Source organism: Elgaria multicarinata, chromosome 6 (assembly GCF_023053635.1).
Source record: "Elgaria multicarinata webbii isolate HBS135686 ecotype San Diego chromosome 6, rElgMul1.1.pri, whole genome shotgun sequence".
NCBI lineage: Eukaryota > Metazoa > Chordata > Lepidosauria > Squamata > Anguidae > Elgaria > Elgaria multicarinata.
Window position 1 is genome coordinate 50,032,686 of NC_086176.1, and position 24,054 is coordinate 50,056,739.

Below are 24,054 nucleotides of genomic sequence, written 5' to 3' on the forward strand. Positions count from 1 at the left end.
CGGCATGTGGACGTGCTCTGTGCCCACTGCCCTTGGGGTAATCAGAACCCTTCAAAGGGTAACAGTGGAAAGAAGCCAATGAGTTGCACGAGTTGATGTGTGATGTGGCTTCTCAAAGGCAGGTACCTAGACAGGACCAGCCAAATGACTGGTGGTACAGTCCTCACTGTCCCACTGGGCACATCCACTTTCCCCTTACTGGTAATTAAGACAGACAGCGTTTTTGTTCTAATTCTTCTTTTTGTTGTGATTATTAGTATTTTTATTGTTATATTACAGTTATTGGCTGGGCATACACTGGAGTGTGTGAACTATGATGGAGGTGTTTGTGGGGGCATGCATCTTGAAAAACCAACACGTAATAGCACGTTGACATTTATTTTTTACTTATTTATTTTATTACATTTATATACCGCCCCACAGCTGAAGCTCTCTGGGCGGTTTACAACAATTGAGTTCATAGCATGAAAGAAATTATGTTTTTAGAAGTATTGCGACCCAAGCATCTGTACGCTCACCCTGTTTAATATTTTTTTATGTTGAAGTTACCTGTGTTCATTTTTTGCATGGTTACCTGAGAGGAAGATTCTGATTTAGGTTTAACTTTAAATATTTCCCAAAATTCAGGGCATGTTCGGATTTCCTTCAAAATGGGCATGAATCTGGATACATTTAGAAGCTCTCATGGTGCCCATTTTGATGTTTCTAACTTTAAAAGTGACAGAGATGTATGCACTTTTGTTAATTAGGGATAGGATTGAGGGTTAAAACTTTAAAATTTCCCCCCAAATCAGGGCATGCTTGGATTTCCCTCAATTTGGGCATGAATATGTGTGAAAGCTGTGATAGTGCCCAGTTAGAGGTCTGTATCTGGAAAAATGACGGAGATAACTGCATTTCTGAAAAGGGGGGGATTTTTTAAATATTCCCAAAAAATCAGGGCATGCTCAGATTTCCTTCAAAATGGGCATGAATACATTTAGAAGCTCTCATGGTGCCCATTTTGATGTTTCTAACTTGAAAACGTAAAAAGTTATAGGCGTTTAACATGTTCAATGCAAGTCTATGGGGGGAAAACACGAAGCACCGATCTGGACCTGGAGCCCCGCTGCGGAGCGGAGCATAGGCGGATCAGCCGAAAGCGGAGCAGACCCGATCTGAAAGTTGCAGGTCGGGATCCAGAGCAGATCGGATGGTCCGTGCACAGCCCTACCTTAAACTAAGGCCTCAGCTAGACCTACGGAGGGGTGAGTATCTCACGATATTTTTATCGCAAGATCTCCCCCTCTGTTTACATGTGGCGCGTACCGACCTCGATGGGAGAGGGTTTTTTAAGTTTTAAATTAATTTTCCTGCTCCTGCCACCCCAGCCCCAATGGGCACAGAGTTCCTGAGGAGCTCTGCACCCCATGCGCTGGTCCCAGCTCCTCATGAGGAACCGTGAGGAACCAGGACAAACCGCAACGCCCGCACACATGTTCTGCGTCTCGGGATCAGTCCAAGACTTTGGAAAAAGCGGGCTCAAAAGGGAGGGTGAGATCTCAGGGAAAGGGAGGGATCATCCTTCCCTGCTCCCAGGATGCTCTGTGCATCATGTGGACGCACAGGGACGATCCCTGGGATCACCCCGGGATTTCGCCCTGTCTAGCTATGGTCTAAGTTAAAGATAAGGCATAGCTGGGTAGAATACAATTAGATGACTGTTTGGGAAAGGGACAGAATGAATGGATGGATGTAGCATTGGAGCTCAGTTTGCAAAGCAGAAAGCTAATTCACTTGAAATTCTGAACTGCCTAAATGGATTAAAATTATACACCTTGTTTAAAAATTAATCAGAGATAAAATAATGTCTGAATCAAGTCCAGATGCCACCCAATTCTTTTTAAAGCTGGCCAGTGCCTTGAGCAAAAGTCCTACAACTCCCATGCTGGCTGGGGAATGCTGGGACTTCAGGGCTTTTTTCTGCTGAAACATGCATAAAATTGTGTCTTAAGAAATATCTATTATTTTATGTGTTGGGTGGAAGGACAGTCAGTCAAGGTTTGTTTGCATTGCAGGCACCATATTCTAGAGGGTCACAACCAAAAGTTTTAAAACTTCACTAACAGGCCTTATTTCTGGGCATTTAGAGCATTTCAAACCATTAATCTATACCACACTTGACATGAAATAGTTGTATGTATCCCAGCTTACCACAATTTATCTGAAGTATGTTCAACGTTTTCCAGCTCTAAGGAAAGTTTACCACACCATTTGGATGTACGTTAGGACTCCAAAGCTAGTAGCTACTATTATTTAGTCCCAGCTAAGCATAAGATTACCAAACATTACATAATCTCATGGGTTACCATGGCACAGAGAATCCAGAGATTCTCATCACACCCAAACATTATGTTTTTTGGCAAAAATTTCTGCATGTTTATGTTTTATTTATTTACAATGTATATTCTGCACTGTTAGCATGGCTTTCAGAACTGCCTAAGCAGTGGTGTTGTACTCTTGTCAGATTTTAAGCCCTTCTAGAAGACACTGTGAGGGAGAATGAGTGCTTGGATGGTAGTCAGGGATGAGTAGAACCAGCAAGTTCCGCTCCAAAAGGTTTTGACAGAGTGGGAAACTGAATCCATTTTGAGACATCAAAACTATGCAATGTTTGTTTGCTACATTTATATCCCATCTTTTCCTTCAACGAGCCCAAGGCAACATACATGACCCTCGTCCTTCTCTCCATTTTATGCTCACAACAACCCTGTGAGGGAGGTTAGGCCTAGAGTCATTCAGTGAGCTTCATGGTTGAGTGGGGACTTGGACCCCGGACTCCCCAGTCCTAGTCCAACACTCTAACTACTATACCACACTGGCTGTCAGTGTACTCAGGACATGCACGAAAGAGTGCATTCCAAGAACAGACATCACTTAGAATACATTCCCATTCTTATGCCAGCATTAAAAATCATGTACAACATCAACTGAAAAGTATTCATTTAGCAAATTTAACAGAAAACTAATCTGAGTGGCTATACCAGGAATTATTTGTCAATATCAGATGCAGCTGTAAGACACAGACTCAGTTCCTGTAATTTTCTCTATCTGAAAGCAAGATAAACTTTAACTGAACTTTAACTCAATACATAAATTAAGTACACTTTCTTTTCTTTCTTCTTTTGTAAGAACCCAAGACCACAACTACTTTGAAATATCCTGCAGGCAATCATGGAAACTTTAGGTATAGAACCGAGACAAGCTTACATCATTTTTTAAAAAAACAAACTAACTCCAAAAATACTGAGAGACCAGAATTCAACCTCTAGTGGGGGGTGGGAGGGTGAACAAACCCAAACCAGTCAGCCAATCAAAACATAAGCCATGCTTTAGAGATATAAAATATAGATGGTAATAAATCTCGGAAATGCCTGTCACAGCCTCAAAAGTTCATGTAGTATTCATGACTTCGGAGCTGTCGCCAGTTTTACACAGTTTATCGTTAGATTTCTGATCTGCAAATATGGAGAACAGTTAAAACAATGAGGGATAAAAGAAGTCATTGCAGAGAGCAGATACATCAACACTAATTGCCCACATTCTCCTTGGCTCACTAGCAAAGCAGATTGCAGGGGTCGGTGCCTCACGTGAAAGCCCTTGTGTTTGTATGGCAGCTTTCTGTGGAGAAGCTCAAGTGCCCTTAATTGTTTATGTTCTTAATGCAAGGCCTCTTGAAGGCATTCATTTTTAATAGCTGGCTTGAGTGTGGGGCCTATCAAAGAGTACACAGGAACTTTAGTCATTAGTCTTTGCAATTGCAATGATGGCCTTTTGATTTATTTGTAAATGACAAGCTCGCCCGGCCCCCAGACTCAAGTGCTGCCCTCCTTTTTGAAGGATCATTAAAATTAACATGAAGGAATTCAGCTGCATTTTGCAAGATGAAGTTGAGGCTGAAATTGTTTGTCATTTGTGGAAGGGGAGACTCTTCTTGTTCTTAAAAGTTTTTTGACCTAAAATATAGCCAGCTACAAGTGCTGTTATTTGCCATTTTGTCAAAGGCTCACTACTGAAAAAGAAAAAGAGAAAAAGAAAGGCTTGCATCAGCTTTAAATAAGCCCATTAAAAATCCTAACCCTATTAATGACTGCACACAGTTTTTCCTATGCTTTCAGAAGGAGTAAACAAGAATCCTTTAGCCCAGATTGGTTGCTATTAAAAATGTGTGGTGTTTTTTTAAAAAAACTAACAAACCCTTTCCTAAATCCATCAGTTTTCCCAGGTTAGTTTTTCCACTGAAGGAAGATGCAAAGATTTGTAAATTTAAACGGTTTCTATGTTCAAATGGAAGATTTGGTTAATAATCTACACTATGCCTGTACAGTGTTGAATCCACATACCAATTGTGGCACCTTCACAGAGTATTTACAGCCCTCAGGAATTATAATTATGTACTGTGGGTTGAAAATCTTTGCTTGGATTTGTGTGTGTGTTGCTGTCTAAGTCTGGAGCTACTGTGACTGTGGGAAGCGGAAGTTAATACAGGGAGAAAATGTCACTTTGCACCTGGGGCTTAAAACAAATAAATACACATAATGCCCAGTGCTTGCCACTAGAGCTGTATTCATAGTTTTCCTTGTGAGTAAGGACTCTGGGAAATATGGATTCTAAAATTTTCAGTGAAGTTTTTGGAGAATTTTTCAGATGAAGCTCTCCTTTAAAAACAGTTGACCTCCACGTGTAGAGGACAATTAGAAGAGCCGGAGGTGGGATGGAGCTAGCATGCTCATTCCCAAACTCCCTGATGTGTAAAGCTTACATCCAAGAAGGACAGCAGAGTAGGAATTTAACCAGACACCTCCTTGCCTAATAAGTCGAGGTGATAAGGAGTGAGCAAGAGAAGGAGTGTGAATGTACTCCATGGCTGACCTTTTGCAACGGCTGTGAGGTAGCAGCACACATACAGGTTTGCTCATTTTCTTGCTTGATAGTTAAGGCCTGAGACAACATCAGCAGAACGTGGTTCTATACTGAGGAACAAAGGAAGCTACCTTATACTGAGTCAGGCCATCGGTCCACCTAGCCCAGTACTGTCAACACTGACTGGCAGCAGCTCTGCTGAGGTTTCAGCCCGGATTCTTTCCTAGTCCTACCTGGAGAAGTCAGGATTGAACCTAGGACCTTCTGCATGCAAAAAAGCTCTGAAAGCTCTGCCTTGGATTCCTCCCAAGCCAATTAGCACCTCAAAGGGGAGACTTGGGCCAGCCCTCTGTTTTCTACTTGAGGGAGTTAAGAACAAAGACGAACATGTGGAGCATTCAAAAGTGGGTTTCCCCACTTGCTGTATGAAAGGGGTGTAGTCCATTCTACCAACTCATTCTGCTGCATGGATGAATTGGGCCAGAGCCCATGTGCCAGGAGGACTGAAAGTTCCTATTCCTGTTTGACAACAGATGTCGAAGAACTTGTAAATAATTATTGAAAAATGAATCAAATATCCTTATTAATAATCCCTATACTATAGCTTGGTGATGAAACACAATAAATCCCAGACAAACAACGTCTATTTATATTCCACCTATTCTTTTATGCCAGAATATTGAAGGCTCTTTTCCAATCAGAGGCAACTCCTCATCAACATGTACTCCAATTTCCTTCATAAACTCATCTTTATGGACTCTCAATGGTGAAGACACATTTTGCTGCGTGTGCTCCAAGGCACATCTAAATTTTTCAGAGCCACTCTCTGAAATTATAAAGAAAGGCATGTTGCACTTCTTCAAATCAAGGAGATATATTACCTGGACAGCAAAGGGAGAGATGTGAAAAGACCTGGATTTCTTCATTGTAAGAAAATGTAGCTCCATTACGTTAGTTAAAAGGATTACCATTAAAAGGTCTTTTCCTTCAAGCTCCTTCCCCTGATGTAAGCAGTCAATTATATTTTTAAAGCTAGGAGGGGGCAGGAAGAGTAGAGAACAATTCTCGCCCCTCCATCCCAATTTGTTATTTGGGTGAGATAATCCAGTTCCCTTCTCCCGCCTCATCCCTTAATTATTTTTTCACTTCTCAGGTGGTAGGAACTAGCTTGAGATTAAAAAGTGTTCAACCATCGAAAACTCTCACCCCTCCAGCTAGTTGTCCTCACATAAGAAGAAAAATGTGCATATATTGGAGCAGGTGTTTGTGTACTTGAGAGAACATTAATATTGCTCTCAAACATCAGAAATGCCTCACTCATCTCAGAGTAAATGTAAAACATTTCTTACAAATGACATTTGTAACTTCACTAAACATTGTCGACTAAAGACATCTGACAGTTTCTTCTTTTGAAGGTGACTTACTGCAATGAACCAGTTCTCTCATTCTTTCCTTCTTCTGTTTGAAAATAAGATTATTGTTGCAAATTCCACGTCCACCTCAGACTGAACTTTGTTGCCTACAAATAGATAAGAACTACATACTAGTGCTGAGCCTAGCTATAAGTGTGTGTAAGTTTGGGAGCACATTTGCAAACATGTGCACATGTGCCCCATTTGGGCACTTTTAGACCCTTTGGCAAGTGTGTTCAAAACTGTTTGCAGGAAGGCAGCTATCAGGGAAACATGGACATATCCCCACTGTTGTGGAAAACAAGCAGCGGGTGCTCCCTCATGTTAGGAAGCTCTTCAAACTGTATGTGTATTCAACTACATACAGATATCATTCCTCTGCATATTATCACTTTTTAAATACAACACACTTCCCGACATCAAGCAATACAAGTCTCCAATGAGGCGACAACGGAGCACATTCTCCTTCTCCACCCACCCCCCTCAAGTGGTAGCAGTTTGGGAAAACATTGGCTATGGACAGCATGGCTGGAAAGTGTGACAGCATGGTTTTGCAATCTTCATGGCACCTCTCAAAATGGCTTTTCCCCCCAGCGCGGAACCTCATGAAATATATGTGCACTGCAAATATTCCCATCACTATGTATTTTGATTATGGTTAATGGAAGTCCACTGTCCAAAATTGAGGAAAGAACTGCCTGTTGGAGCTATTTAGGTTGGGCAACCATGGAAAAACTTATCATTCCTATGGTAGCAATTTTAAGCAATTTCCAGAGAGGTTAATCTAGCTGAGGCATCCATTGGGTGATACTTCCTAGTCAAGGAATTCAAATGGCAAATTAGAGAGAGTATAGGGTTGGAAGTAGTGGCAGCACTGGATCATCCCACATTGACTTGTTCCTTAAGGAATCCTATGGCTTGCGCCATGACCGCTCAGAAGCTGTCAAACTTGGAGGCTTCTGAGGTTCCTATGTCCTGCCAGGCTGAAGCCAGCAGAGCAGGAGGAGCAGTGGAGGCAATCTTTGCCTCTCCATCCTTCGTTCTTTGCTTTTTTGCTAGATGGGCTTTTCAATCCATCTAGCAAGGACACTTCATAGAGGGAGGGATATAGACTGGAGGAGGCTCAGGATAAATTGTATCCTGTCCTCTCCGGTTTCCTCCCCTCTCCGCCCACTGAAATGCCCCCTTTCCTCTCTCTCAGATGTAGAGTTTCCAACCTCAGAGAGGCAACCAGTTTGTTTCTCTCCATCAACTGTGATGGATGGGAGCAGGGGATCAGATCTCCAACTCCCCCCACCCCTCAGGGCACTATCTCCAGCCTGGGAGGGAAGAATCTGAACTATCTAACTATGGCTCCTGTGACACTAACTAGGGAGCACAGCACTGCTCTCTAAGAGACCCAACTCATGTATTAACCCACCCAACCTAAAAATAAAATAAAATGTGGGGAGGCGTGAACTAGGAAGCATCACAGGTGTGGTACACACTTAAACAATATGTGGGAGGACGTTTTACATATCACTAGAGCAACACAAACATACATATCACAAACACATCAGGCACAAGTCACTTGCACTTCCTGTTCCCTTTGCATCTTCCATGTTTATAGCTCCCCCCCCCCCAAGTGTTACAACCTTTTCTCCCACTTCCTGGCACATCAAATCAGCAGAAGCACCAGGTGCAGACATGTCTATAATAACCTCTGACCAAATTATTATTATTTCACTTATGCTGGACAGCTATTGGGTCTTACTCGTTTATTAGATCTATCTACTGAGACATCAAGTGGTCCCTCCTGCCCAACTAAACATTTTATTTGGCTGGCCATGACTCATGCTAGATTTCAGAGCATCTAATTTAAAAAGTGTAACCCTTTCCTGAAGGCTTAACTGACACATAGGAAGTGCAGTATTTTAAGCCCCTATAAGAATCTTTGCAATCAGCCACTTTAATAGGTCATAAAAGAGATGGCAGAAACAAATCCATATGCTAACCAACGTGTTTCGCCAAAGCAAAGAAGGAAAGGTATTGCTGGGAAAGGGGGAATAAAGCAAGACATGCAAATGTTTTAGCAACACCTAATTGTGATGATTAGAAACCCAACTTTTGCCAAAATGATGAGTTCATCCCCTGCTAGAAATAAAGGTAATTTAAAAAAGTTGACTTCTTAGGATACTGTGAAAAGAGATCATCTTTAAAAAAGGATACTATGATCACCTAATTGAAATTGAAATGATATATTTAGTTTTGCCACAGAATCAGCAACCAACTGGACTTAATACTCCATACTTATGCTGCAGAAGGCACAGCAAAATAGAGCTGCAAACTCTATCAGAATGAACAAAATGTTGTTCTTGCCATTTATACTGTGTAACAGTAATCCACCGGGGAATAAAGGTCAAGGCTGCACTTTTGGTCATTACCGAATCATTTGAGATGATCTGTGGTGAGGAAAATCGAAGGCTGCGAGTATGCAGCAAATGGCTTGACCTCAGACCAATTTTTGTCTCCATCTGTCTAACAGACATGAGGATAAAAGCTCTTTATAGGGTGTTCTTGGATATATATTTTTTTAAACCCATGTTGCAAGCCAGGAATCAGCTTGATATAGCATTAATAAGGAAAAAGTAGTCTTTTGTGCCATAGAAACACACTCAGATTGTTATTTTTTATCACCAAAATTATTCCCTGCTCTCATACGTCTACTTTCCTAACTTTTTAAAATTGTTGATATATTATAGTTTGGATCCAAAGATTCCACCATGCAACCAGAAGACATTTCTACTTGCTTGTGAGTGGGAGCAGGGGAGAAATAGCAGATTCCCACATCTGCAGCCTTCCAGCAAGCCTTAAGTCTTGTGCCGTGTAATCTTTTGGTGCAGGACTGTAACCAACAGGGCTGCTGCATTTATGCAATCAACAAGATACTAATAGTGTAAGTTGGCGTGACGGGTTTTCTGGGGAAACCCTTTGCGCCTGCTTAAGCTATTGGTGCTGTGCTACAGGTCATGTATGGTAGCATTATGTCAACTGCATAAGTGCAGCGTCCCCATTGGATACGGCCTATTGTGTTTTTTAAAAAGTGCTCAGAAGAAATATCCTAAAGCTAAACTGGAACAGTCAGTTAAGACGTCCACCACTGCAGCAATGCATTTACAGTGAAATAGTCATCATGCCGGTTAAATCTATAGGCTGTTTACTTTTAAGGAGCTGTAAGCAAAGTAGTTTTACAGTTAAGATTGGGAAGTTAAATATTCACACATTTGAAGTCACTGGATTCCCAAATAGTATGCTGTATACAACCATGATTTAATTCATCTTGAGATCCTCCTCACACACACACACCCAATACACATGCATTATTAATAAGCTTTTATTTTAAACTAAATATGCTAGTCTCTTTATTTTGGCAGTGACAGCTACACATTAAGAGACAGTATGCCATTTCAAAAAGTTTAAGCCCCCACAGTATATCAATGTCAAACAACAGCATGTCAAACTAAGATTCAATTCAGGTAAGTGCCACTGCCAAATGTTCTTGTTCCCAGACGTGCTTTAAGATTATTTTTATTGCTTAAAATTTAATTTGTTCCAACTCACGTCTCCATGACAACATTGGCTAGCCCTGCAAATCATTTGGGTAATTGGATATCTTATCTCTCTATTGCTCTCAAATCGAATGATTCTGCTAGAATTGTAACAGCCAATCAAGTTTACAGGCCTCCTGAGTAATAGACTTAGAAAAGTAGCCACATTCATCTCCTATTTACAGCCATATTAACCATTACACAAAAAGCCGTAGAAGGTGGCCTTCAACTATATTTCAAGTTATCATTGCTGTCACCATTAATATTGTCATCAGCAGAAAGGGGTGGGAAAACTTAATCCAAATAGATTAAACTCAAACTGATAAACAGGAACATATATCCATTTCAAATGAGCTTTGATCAGTGGCTGTCTAAATATATTTGCAACAACAGCGCATCACTTCAGTTCTGCCCAGCCTCCTACAACCAATGTAATGATTTGCACATTCACATAATAGGAATGTTATATTAAGCACATCCCCAACCCCTTTAAGAATTCACATATGAATGTATTACTGTATTTCAACTAATAAACATCTCTGCTGTTGGGATAGCATTAATGTGAGTGGATGCAAAACTCAAAGAGGAAGACCAACTACATTATGCTCTTGTCTGTCTCAATAAGTCATTCACAGCCTGATTCACAAGTCAGTTGAAACAGAGTAATTTGATTGAAGCAGATTTAATTCTCTTAACAGGTTAGTGGATGAAACTGTTAATTGTTCATCTTTTCAAGCTTTAAACTCTAAGCTTTCTGCACTCAGTCAGGGCTACTTCATGCATGATTGGTTTCCAACAAAGGTACCACTTCCACGGAGGAAAATGTGAGTGTCACATATCATGAATGCAGATATACCTCTTTTGCCATATTTACAGGCCAACTGGGGCTTCCCAACATAATAGGCTTTGGTTTGGCTGTGTATATATTTCTGCACTTGCTACATATGACTGCACATATGCTGGGCATATACAATTCCCTACCCTGAAGCAATACCTGTGTAGGAAATAGTGTATGATGCAAGTGTGAGTTTCCTGCAGTTTGTGTACTGTTACTGTTCCCCTCACCTTTTTCTAAGTGCCATGTGTTTTACTATATATTCAGTACTGGTGGGCAGTAGTACTATTGTTAAAAGCCTTGATGATGCAGTTGTTCTCCTATGCAAGCCCCATTAAGCTGGGAACTGAACCCAGATCCTCCTAGTCTATCCCCTATACTACAATGGGATAATTTATAATTATCTCCCTTCAGAAATAATATTTTCTTCAACTAGCTCTCAGAAAGATTTCCTCCCATTGATATGTTAACATTTTAAGTAAATGATCTAAGTGCCGATACATAAATCATATAGAATAATTTATCATTCATGGCTATCAGGTGAATGTGTGAACTGCCTCCACTTAAGAATATTACACTCAGAGGAAAGTAAAGCAATATAAAGCCTCCCTATTGTAAGTGATCTAGGGCCAGTTCACATATACTTACATTGAACATACTAGGTGATGAACACGGAGCTGTGAACTTATCCTAGAGCTGAAATCCTATGCACAGCTGCTTGAGAGTAAACTCCACTGAACTTAGTGAGACCTACTTTTGAGGAAGTATGCTTAGGATGCATACATGTTACAGATGGATGGATGGATAAGATTAGCAATGTACCTGGACAAATCTGGAAGCCTATACACACAAACACTTTGATTTTTTTTTTAATTTGCATAGCCTTTGGGGGGGGGCAGTCAATGTGAAATTGAACTTGTCGCCACAAACATACAGTGGTGATAATGATCATCCTAGTACATTCACATAACAAGCTGATTTCAGGCACTTTCAATCCAAGCAGAATAAACTAAAGGAGCACTTGTAATTGCTGGGGTGGGGGAGGGAGTCTCACCCCCACATCTTTTAGGCTTAGCTGAATGCCATCTTGACCAGGCAGCAAACAAAGACCCCTTTTGCTTTGCTCTCCTTCTACAAAACTGAAAGCTACCTTTGTGTTTTCACTCACTAATCCATCGAAGCCTTTCACATGGCACAAAACAGAGGTTGCAGCATTTTGTTCTCTAAATCAATTTTCTTCTCAGCCATCCACTAGATGTTCCAGCACAGAGAAAGAACAGTCCTTCCCTTCTAATTCAAAAATCCATACTGCCATTGCCCTTGCAAACTGCTAAACAAGCAGTATTGGCAATTCACTTGTGTTCAGTAATATATTTACTGCAGATCCCAATGGCTTGCCTCCTAATGCAGTTTTCTATTGTGTCTGTTCTTGTCAATACACTGACTGGTCACCTTACTCCATAAGCTGCTTTGACCGACTGTTTACCCAAGATATCAAAAGGCTGAAAACAGAACCAAAAAAAAAAAAGGTTGATTTTCTGTCCAATAATTTTTGAAAGTCTTACTCCACAAAGCTGCCATTTAGCCAAAGGTTTTTTGTCACCAATCCAGAAGGAATACGGCTCATGTCCAATCAGCCATGCCTTAATTTCAATCATTTCCAATCATTTTAATTGTTTAGAGTACCCTGATTAACCAAGGTAAGACTAAAGATAAGTACTCCATACATACTCATGGCAGAACGTATCGCTGCCCTCTAACCTGAAATTAGAAAAGGCATATGCAAATATGGAAAAGTTCCCTTTCATCTTAAGAACCAATTCAAATGTTTGGGAGGGGCATCTGGTACAGCCCTGTCCTATGAATGCACCACCCCAGAATGCATGCAATGAATGGAAAGGCCACCTTGCATGAGGAAAGCTTACAGAGGATCTTGTTAAGCACTGAACAGCTGGAAAAAGGGGGGGGGGAAGAGAGAGAGAGAGAGAGCAAATACTACACAATTTGAAGAGAAATGGCAGGTGAGGATCTTGGGTCTTAACTCTTGCCCTATTTCCTTCTGCATATATCTCCCCTACTACTGAGGTTTGCGAGCTCTCTGGGAAGCCCAGACAGAAGCCTTGGGTCAGCCCACCATACAAAACAAGATCACTGCATATAAAAATGTACGTCGCTAGAACCTTATCCCCCGACACCTAGTTTGCTATGAAGGAGCATTCAGTCATGTGAGCTTCAACCTGCAGTCTGAATTAGTGCAGCCTGGATTCAGGTTTATCCCTAAGTGAGAACAAGGCCAATACTATCATCACCATTCAAAGAGCTGTGGGCAACGAAATTGCCTCTCAATTTGACACCCGGTTTAGCCCATTACTGTAGGCATAAGAAGAGCCATGCTGGATCAGACCCACTGGTAGTCATCCACTACTGATAATGCAATCAGGAAAAGATATGGGGTCTTGAACAGAGGAAGCTTCAGGAGCAGTTTCTTAAAAGAGATTAGTGCTGTAAGCAGCACGCACTGTTTTGAAGTTGTAATTATTTGGAAGTGAGAAGGCAGCAGGCCAAATAGAGAAACGTAGAAGGGCAGAGCAACAAGCTTGCCTGAAGGCAGGTCAGAAAGATCACAGCAATCTCTTCCAAGCAGACAAAGCCCCACCTGTCAGTTTTAGGATGGCAGGAACTCAAACACTGTAGTAGTTAATAGAGTCTGTCAGTGGGTTCAGCAGCGATCCATCTTTCTTTGGCCGACTGCCACCGAACAAAGGCTAATCTTACACCTAAACAATTTGGGGTTTAACACACAAGAAGGTTTACCTTCTGGTTTATTCTGAAGGCCAACAGACATGATTGGCAAGAACAACACACTGAGAACACTTCCCAAGCACCTATTAATATCCAAAAAGCTCTGCGACTTGGCACTGAATTTACCATAGTAACCACTGCTAACCCCGGCTGCCATAATGAGCCAGTCTTTTAAAAAAATAAATATTGGCATAAAACTCATACACTTTATGGCTGTTTCCTAGAAGTATCTACATCAGCTTTAGATTGTGCATCAGCTTAGCTTTCCCCAGATGCTAGCTAGAAAAAAGCCATCTGTTGAATAATTTAAAACAAGCCCTGTGCAGGTACCTGACAATACTACAGTTGGCAAAGAGGTTGGTCTATCATCCCACATACATAGTCAAAATACCCAATCTTAAGGAAAAGACACTATTCTCTTTGTGGTTGTGCCAGAAGGAAGACCAACATTACTAATGGTTAAGTGAAAAACAACAACACTTTTCCTCTTCTTTTGTTCTGGAAACAATGCCTTGGATCCTGAGATTCCATGAAAGGAACTCCATGTATGGGACACTCCCCATGGCAGAAGGAGTAGAGGCATTTTTGCAAAATTCCCCATCTCCCCTGCAGTTCCTTGAAAATTGACTCTGCAGAGTTGAACATGGAAGGTGTAAGGGGCCCTGTCCCTAACCAGCAGATTCGCCCATTTGATTAAAAACCCTTCCACAAATAGTAGGAGGCCTTGAGTAGTATCTAATGTTAGTCCTACTTAAGAGTAAATCCCTTGAAATTAAAGAGACTAAACTTAGATACTACCCTTTCTGGTCATACTATGGCAACTCAGGGTTCAAGCCTATATATCTTATGACAATAGAAACCTGCTTATATAGTACTACTCCTTCACCATGGATGATATTGGAGTATTTTGGTCATGGAAATGTTCTCCCGTACTTGTAGCTAATGCAGTGCTTAGTAAACAAAATGCAAATAAATGTAGTTAGCAGTAGGGTTGTCGTGAGCATCTGGTTGGTTCCACGAGGGGGCAGCGGACCCCTCTTATGGACCCAACCAGATGCCCCAGCAGCAGCTGCTGGCCTCGGTTTATTTTTCCCCTCCATGCTAATGGCATATACCCCCCATGTGCACTAAAGGGGGCCCATTGGTGCAGATGCCATTAGCGTGGAGGGGAGAAATGCCCAGCGGCCTCCCAAGCCTCTCCCGAGCACTTGCAAGCACCATGAATGCTCGACAGAGACACGTGCAGCCCAATTCACAGGGGTGGGTGTCAGCGATGGGCCCAGCAAGCTCCTGCAGATCAGACGCTCACCAGGTTCTTCTATCCCTAATTAGCAGTATACCACTACTAAGAATACCACTAAGGTGAAGGAGGTGAAAGAGAATTGCCTTCTGCAAAAGATAGCCCAAATGTCGAACAGAATTCACTGGATGTTGTCCATTTTGCTGTAAAGGCAAACGACACTCAAAGTGGGAATGAAAAGTATACATAAATTAATAATAGGGGCAGAATGAAGTACACAATTTGTATACCCAGATTTGTGTACAGGGTTCGGATGTTATAATAACCCACCCAGGAATGGAGCATCTCTGGGCTGTTGATTGCATTGTGAGCAAGAGGGCATTGGGAATCGGCATATGTCCGCACTCCTGCTCATCTTCTCAACCACCCATGGTTTGTTAACTCTAGCTTGCTACATCATGCAATATACCTGAATTAAGTACATTCTCAAGCCTAAGGCTTGCTATTCTTTCTGAAGCAGTTTACTACAGGTTTGCAAATCAGGAGCTAACTACATGTAATGTGCATATTAGAACCCTAATGTGACCTCTTGAAGTGGCAAAGTACAGAGCCACCATTAATGAATCACACAGTGCAGCTGCCCATAGCAGCTCCCTCATTGTCTTCCAGGAGGGGATGGCTATAACAGGGGCCCAGAAACAGGATAGGAACCAGCATTTCCCAAACACTGATTTACATGGGTTGAATTCATGAAATTCAGCATTAAACAATGGGGAAATTCTGCTGGCGTTGAAGAGCAACTACAGAAGTGCAACAAATAATTTTCTCCTTGAATTAGCAGCCTAGAAAAATTGTTTCAGCAAAGCTACTGCAGTGTTTACTTTACTGAAGTTTTGAGAACTAAGAAAAAGGAGAGATCTCCAATAGCCTTTTCACACACACACTAATATTAGAGCTTGGTGAAAAGTTTCCCCATCACTGCATTTTTCTGTAAAAAAAGAGATGTTGTCAGATATGACAACTTCTGTGTCCCCTGATGATGCCTTGCTAAGCATTTGGTTATAAGCCATAAAGCAAGAATAATTTCAGCCTGTCAGGAGTCTAGCTAATGCCCAGTTTCCCCCTAGAGAGAATTCCTGTCAAACGTAATGAGAACTCTGAAGGCCCTCTCTACAACATAATGAGCACTTAGGCCAGGCTGGTGATCAGCCAGCAAAAAGCATCAATTTGAGCCTGGCTACACCCTAGGGGCTACACATCACCAGTTTTAATAAGAATTATGATTACTCTCTACCAAATGCCTAAGAACATACTGTCCATGTTTAAAATCAGGAAGCTTTCCCTCCCCAGTTATTATTATTATTATTAAAGTCTAAGATGATCTAGACAGAGTTGAGAAATAAAACTTCTCATTTTTCAGAACATATTGCTCAGGTAGGGAGAAGATTTATATAATTCTGTGCAATTGAAAGTAATGCTACTACATTGCATTGTATGTTAAAGTCAAGGTTTATCTAGTGTTGTATACTATATAATGAATTTGCAAGCTCCTAGTAAAGATAAACATTGCCTTGCCAATTTGTTCTTACAGAAATATAGGCAGCTCATCCCATTAATTTAAAACATACCACAGCCATACTACCATTAATATTCATACTAAAATTGAAGAAGAAAAAAACTGGTATAATAAATACACATTAAGGATAGAACAGGCCTCCATTCCAGCAGTCTTAAAATGTGTGTTTAACCTTTAAAAGCACAATCAGTTTTCAATTCATTGCTTCAAATTACACATTTTCTTCATTTATGATGGAAAAAAATTAATGTCAGACACAACATTAGACAAAAGTATGACCAATTAAGTACACAAACCTATGATCTGCAACAAGCTGTTGCACTTAGACCTCTGCTTAATAAAAAGTGTGAGGAAATAGCAGTTTAGACATTTTGTTCTTTCCAATGAAAACTTTAGTATTTCTATCAACACAAGACTAATCTTTTCAGAACAAATATATGGGTATTTCTTCAACAGATACTAATAACAACAACAACAAGAAGAACAAGAAGAAGTTGTTAGAAGTCAGCAATACCTCTGAACACTGAAAGTTGCCATATTTGAGTATTTTGAAAATAAACATGCATTACCAAATTCATTGTCTATAGCTAAAAAGCATCTACTTTTGACACAATATCACAATAATTTTGAATTACAAAAATATCCACTTCTTAATTCTGATTAATTTTACAGTAAAAAAAAGAAAGAATCAAAGAGTTCAGAGTTACAAAAGCAGAATTCAGCACTGAACACACTTGCTTAATGGAAGCCTTTGAATATACTGAAGATGTGAAGCCTGAACTAATCAATTTCTTCGCTGTGCCCTAGCCGGTCAGCCATGCTCTTTAATTTAATGAAACAAGAGTTTTAGATGAAATAGCACATATACATCAAGAAAGAATTGTATTGTTGCACTTTGAAATGTGTCCAACTGTGCAACTTCATCTAATGATAATTTTTTTAAGAGGCCATCGATTTCTGAAAGACTTATTGTACCAGCATCTTGATGAAAAAGTGGATGTCAGCATATCTACAGAATACTTACACCCTGCCATTAATGCTTTCTTTGGCAGACAATAACTACTCAATTGAAGGTCCTTTGGGCTGAGCAATCATTTAGCTTTTCTTCTCTTATGAGGTCCTTAGTGCCTTGTTCCAGTTCAATACTCTTTTTATTCACCATTATAGTGGCCATAAGTGTGAATTTTATGGGAACTTGCAAACTCAGTCATAAGGAGAGCTTTTCCAAGTCGCTAATCTTTTCATGCTTTTAAATTGCTAGGATTTGAGCAACTATCAACATATGCTGCATGGACATCAAAGACTGGTTAGGCAGATCCAAGGTTGTGCCAACATGGAATTTCCTCCTAGAAATGCATTTCCTTGAAAGCATTTAACTTTAAGTGCTTTTGAAGCACTGTTGAAGAAAAGGACACTACCACAGCAATAATAATTGGTTTTTATTTAGTCCCCTGCTTATAAAGACAACTGGAAGTATCTATGAGCTGCATATTTTCCTTACCCCATACCCTATTTCCCACCCTTGATTTTGGGAGTTCAATTATTATATGGCAATTTTAGTTATACATAGAGTCTCTTGCATCAAAGAACAATAGAAATGTTGTTATTGTATGGATTTTGTATAAATTTCTTACCTGTTTGTGCATTTCAATATTTAATCCATATGACATTTCATAGTACTGCAAAGAAAGGGGAGAACGGTATATCAAAAACAAATACAAAGTAGCAATGTGGCCATGCACATGGGACATTAGACATGGTTTCTCTATTCTTCCAAAGAGCAGAACTAGACCAATGCGTGAAAAATTCAAGGAAGCACATATCAACTAAACGTTAGGAGAAACTTCTTAAGAGCTGCACAACAGTGGAAAAGACTGTCTTGGAAGATGGTAGGCTCTCTTCTGCTGGAGGTATTTAAGCAGAGACTGGATCCCCACCACCACACACACACCTATAGTTGCAGCCTCCACTGAGCAGGGGGTTAGATTAGATGACATGCAAGATCCCTCCAACTTTATTCATTAACTAAGTAAAAAAGCAGCCAAGGTTGTATTTACCATCACATAGTGCCTTTGCATTTCTGTCTTTTCACTTGCCAACTTCTCACATTCCAATTTAAGGCTAGAAAGATAGGGGGGAAACACAACAGGAATTCTTAGGTATGTGAGTTCAAGCATTTCATTCTATTTGCATTCTGAAAAGAAACTAGCTTGGGAAAGTGACATAAGATATTACAGTGTAAATATGGAGAAGCTTTAGCATACTGCTTTAATATAGAAGACCACGCTCAAATATGCAGAGTACATAATATCTATTCAGATCAAATTACACACACATCTATTCAGATGGTATATAGAAACCATGCATATAATGGGAAACTATGGCTGATAAGTAAAATTCTAGCATTTTTGCCAGTGTGCGATTCAGAAAGGTAGCCCCTCCACCACAAAGACAAAACACTAGAGTTAAGAATAATTGCAACTGTACTCTTCTTTACATGATCTTCCTAAGCAATTACTTTAAAATAGCAAGGAAGACCTCAAATTATACACTATTTCAGGACTGAAAGTACATTTCCACCTAGTACTGGATTATAATGTTGCTTTTAAAAAACACTGATCAAGTAACAAACCCATTTGAACTTGTACCATACAGTAGTACCCAATGATAACTAGGTACTTGTACTTGCCAAAGTTAATCTCATTTAAAAAACATACTTGCTTTTGCACATAATATGGACTATAGTGTAATTTCACTGATACCAATAAGAGAGTGCTGCATCACATATATGTTTAAATAACTCAGGATATTATGTTAGCAGTTTATCCCTTTCAACTGAAACTCAAACCAATATCCTTTAAAATTTTATGCACATTTACTTAATTCCCACTAAATGCAATCAGACTAACTGCTGAGAAAATATGTACAGGATTATGTTGTAATGCAGTGCACACTTTCATGTAAGTATGCCCCACAGATCGTAGTAAGATTTACTCAGAAGTAAGCATGCACAGAATCAAGCTGTCATGCTTCAAACCCATTTACACTAAATCAACTTCAATTGAAAATTACTTTTAAAAGCCCCACGATTGTGATTACAACTGAAGTGTATTAGCTCAAAATGGAATCCCGAAGCCCATCAAGCCAAATTCTTTAGAAAAGTCAACTACCTGAGTTTTGTTGCTAAGATTAAAAGGTATTTACAGTTGAATACTGAAACACCTGACCTGGTCACACCATATTAAAACTCTGCTGTTTTAATACTACTTCTCTGAATGGGCTTGATCTTGTGAGTTAAGACTGTGTACACAGAGTACTCAAACTATATAACACTTGATCTCAATTGCTCGGTGTGTGTTTTGTTGCAAACCAAGATAATACACTAACAATCTGACCCTAAAATGTTTGCTTTGAAGTGTCTCACTGATTTCTCTTGGATGTTTACAAATGTATACCTAGTAAAGCAACCTATACCCTACTTCTTATGTATTCAAATATTACATCTGCCCAATTAACCACACTTCTATGCATATTTATTTGGGAGCAGGTCTCATCTTACTGAATTTAACAGGAGTTACTTCTGAATAAACATGCATAAAATCAAATGATTAGTGACTAAGGTAAGTGTTCAAACACCATTTTGTCAAGACACAGAAAAAAATGAATCCTTTTACTTGGGATTGAAGACAAGTTTCTAGCATCTCAATACCTCTGTTTTCAGAACAACCTTTTAAAATATTTTTTCAAACATTTTGTAGTGGAAAGCTGGAATATGAGGACAGGAACACTGGCTGACCAAATGTCAACTCAAACTCTTTCAAAAGTGCCCAGAGCAAATATTGACAGTTCCTGTGCAGCTTTGAAAGCACATTCTGGGGGTGGGAGGAAGAAAGGGAAAGAAGTTCACCTGAACTGAGGCAACATATACAAATAAAAACAATGGTCAGATTCTCTCCCCACCCCACCCCCACTTTAGTGAGTGACAGGCCTTAAACTGACTCCACACGCCACCGCCTGGGCACAAATATTAAGTACATTTTGCAGAAGCAACACACACCCCACTGAACAAGTATGTTTCAAAGTGACCTGAAATTCCCAACAGAGAAGAGGCTTCCAGCCAGAGCACAGGAAAGCAGGATCAGATGAACTGTTCAGGGCACACCCACCTGTGATACTGAGCTTGGAGGAACTGGAACTCCTCTTTGATTCGATCTAGAGACTCTGGGATGGTGAACTTAAAGGGCTGTCCTGCAGCCTGGTGTGGCGTCTGGAGTTGGGGTGAGGAGGTGGAGAGAAAGAAGAGCAAGTTGAGTTGTAAGGACACTGTTCAGACGTGGAGATGAAGTCATCTCTGTACTATCAGGGCCCTGGTAACTTTGACCAACCCACCAAGAAGACAATCCAGACACCAAGGGCAGATAATTGCCACTTGACCTGACGAAGGACATGTGGCACCGAGGAAGCCAGAAATGGCATTAAACATTCTTTTGGAGACTTACTAGTGTTCCCTACCAATCTCCACGTTTAGTGTTCTTTTTTCCCTTTTTTTTAAAGAGGCTTTTAAAAAGCAAAACATGCTGGGATTGCTCAGGCAAGTTGCTTCCAAACATTTAATTACATCAACAAGATATGGAGGAGGGGGCAATGCTGGCTCTCTCCCCCTCCCCCGAGCCTCAGTTTATTTTACCCCTGGGGTAAAAAGCCGAGAGGAACAGCAGCGGCCAAACCCTCCCCGCCATTATAGGCTAGTAGACAAACAAACCCAAGAGTAAACAAAGGAGTAGTCTCTCCCCAACGGGAGGTGGGCCAAAGGAAGGGAAAGGAAAGGGAGGTTCTTCAAACATCCCCAGCGAGGGGGAACAGGAATACCAGAAGTTTCCCAGGCCTCGGCTGCGGGGAGGGGGGGCGCCTACCCCTAATTCCAACAGCTCTTTCAGCGCAGCCAGAAGAGTTTGCAGAAGGCAAGCAGAAGCAACCGGTTCCCCTCCACCCATCAACCCAGACTGCACACCCTTCGCCCCGGGCAAAGGGGGCCTCCCATCCCGCAGGTGGAGCTGGGGCAGGGGGGATCGGGGCCAAGGAAAGAGAGGGTCACTTACGGGATGCCGACTCTGAGGGAACATGGCTCTGGCTTCTGTTTTGCTCCTTCGCAGCTCAACGCTCGACCCAATCCCTGAATTTGACGGAACCCGAGAAAACAAAACACAAGGCAGGCAGGCAGGCAGGCAGCCGGCGGGAGAGGCGCGGGGAGCACGCTACTCAGCCTCGCGGCTCAGCTGCAGGATCATCCTCCTGCCCGCGCGCCGCCTTCCTCCAGCCCGAGCCCAGCCGCTTCCTTTGTTGTTAGCTTTTATAGGGGGAGGAAAGTCAGTCACCGGGCGATCTGGCCAGGCAAGAAGGCCGCGAAAGACGTCCGGGTTGGGATGGATCTTCCTTGTCGATGCCCCCGTTGCTGCTCCTTTGGCTGTTTTTTTCTTTCTTTCGCCTTTTTATTTGGGGGAGGGGGCAGTACAAAAATAATAATTAAAAAAACCTCCCCTTCCTTGGCCGGTTTTGAACTTGCAAGATGCACTTGTAAGACCAGAAAGCCCGAGCAGAACCAAAGGCTCTTTTGAAAAAACTCGATCCGAGGGGGAAATCCAACTCAATCAAGTGCCCGGTCCAACGGAGGGACTCGACTGCCACCGCGAAGGAGTCCCAGTACAAAAGGCCGCGCTGTTCCCGGCGCCGGGAGAAAGATACAAGGCCAGGTCACTCACGGGACACGGAGAAGGAAATCGGGGGAACAGGGCCGAGTGGGGAGTTGGATCGTGGGCGCAAAGCGGCCCGACTTGGGAAAGAGGGAAATCCTCCACCACCCCTTCCTCGTTCGGAGAGTTGCAAAGGAAAAGCTGCCGCCGCCGCCGCCCCCCACCAGCACTTCCCTCCCCAGACCCACCCAGCACCGCAGACGGGGCAAAAATCAAAACACGGCTCCCCCTTGCAGTAACCCCTGGGTCGCCTCCGCAGGCCCGCAGCTCATCGGACAGGACGACTTGATCGCTACCCTCAGAGCCCCGATCGGAAAGCGCGCCCCGGCAGCATCCCAGGCCGTCTGCTCGCGGCCTCTTCTCTCCCCCCCTCCACCGTCTGTCTGTCTGTCTTGCTCAATCCCGGGCCAAAGTTCTTTCCAAGCTTCCTCGAGGAAACATCCAGGCGGGCGTTGGGGAGAAGGCGATCTCCTCTCCTCCCCCAAATAATCACCAGGGTCTTCCTTCCATGGAGACCAGCTCAGCGCGTAATAAGGAAACTCCACGGGACACGGACACACACGCACACACTGGCGGCGGCGGGATCTCAATAAACGGGACACAATGTATCCGCCCGCGCTGGTTACATTAACACGCGGTTTCACACTCCTCGAGCTAACCAGCCCCTTGGCCACGCCCCGAGAGTAGGGGAGGAGGGGCGTCTGACCAATCGCCTGCTTAGGGACCAACGTGGGGCCATGACATCAAACCAATGGCAGCCTATCCTGGGTAGGCAGCGCCTCCCCTTTTCACTCATTCCCCCGCCCGCCTTTGCCAGGCAGCTTTCCTAGCTGAGCTGCAGGACCCCTCCGAGCGAGCCAATGGGAGGCGGTGAAACACTCAGACAGGCAGGGAGAATGGGAAGGTCGGGGAGAAGGAGAGTGGAGAGGCTGAGCTGTCAATCAAAGTAACGTGGGGTTGAAAGAGAGAGAGAGAGAGAGAGAGAGAGAGAGAGATGACTATGCTAGGCTCGCTCGCTCTCTTTTATTATTATTATTCCTTTACCTTGCCCCGCTCTCTCCAGAAATCTGTGAAAATAACATAGGGAGATAAATAATGCATCCCTGGTACAGGACAGGCAGTTGCGAGAGTCAGATAGATGCTGCCCTGTTTAAGCTAATGGAGGAACGAGGGCCCATGATGTTGCCTTGGAGGATGGTGTGTTCATAGCGATGTGTATCAAAGTTTCCTCAGAACAACTCCTCTCTAGGGCTTCAGAAAATGTAGCCTCGCCTCACAACAGTTTTCTCTTTAATTTGTCAGAAGGGCGAGTGTGTGAACTGAAGTGCTAATGTGGCCATAAAGAGCAATGAGCCACTTTTTGTAGCTTTCCTTACTTTTCAATATATTTCGCTAATATTGAGGAGACAGTTGGCCCTTCACTGGCTGGCGGCCTTGTTTTTTAGGCCCATGTATCAGGCAAATAAAAATAAATCTCAGTGCAGGCTGCCCTGTTCCATGTAAACTTCCCTAAACAGCACCATCATGCCCCACTTTGAGACCCCCACAGGCAGGAGGACTGAAAGTCTTATTCATGGGATAAAGGGGAATTGAGGCAGTGGCTGGGCAACCAATAAAGAGTTTAAAGATACTGGGGGGGTTTCGTTTTGTTTTTTGATAGGGTAGGCTCAAAAAACCCTACTTGATTTAATGTATTGGCAGTGTAAAAGAAAAGAACTGTGTTACTAAATGCAGCAAGGCATTCTAGATGACTGATTGTGGTGAGGTGAAACTATGGCCATAGCTTAGGGTGACCATATGAAAAGGAGGACACGGCTCCTGTATCTTTAACAGTTGTATGGAAAAGGGAGTTTCACTAGGTTCCCAATATATACAAATGACACCTGCTGAAATTTCACCAGGTTCTTCATATATACAAATGAATTTCACCAGGTTCCCCATATATACAAA

The 24,054-nt window shown here is 42.1% G+C and overlaps 1 protein-coding gene across 2 annotated transcripts in view; it reads right to left on the reverse strand.

Annotated features, from left to right (window-relative positions):
• LOC134400795 (transducin-like enhancer protein 1) overlaps positions 1-22,731 on the reverse strand; it is an 89,177-nt gene extending 66,446 nt beyond the window's left edge. For both annotated transcript variants that reach the window (XM_063129376.1, XM_063129375.1), the window contains exons 1-4: positions 21,454-22,731; positions 20,521-20,621; positions 18,412-18,475; positions 17,989-18,033 (exon numbers count right to left, since the gene is read on the reverse strand). In XM_063129376.1, coding sequence (XP_062985446.1) covers positions 17,989-18,033; positions 18,412-18,475; positions 20,521-20,621; positions 21,454-21,477 — 234 coding nt within the window. In that variant the 5' untranslated portion in view covers positions 21,478-22,731. The remainder of the gene's footprint in view (positions 1-17,988; positions 18,034-18,411; positions 18,476-20,520; positions 20,622-21,453) is intronic.
• Between the last annotated feature and the right edge of the window lie 1,323 nt (positions 22,732-24,054).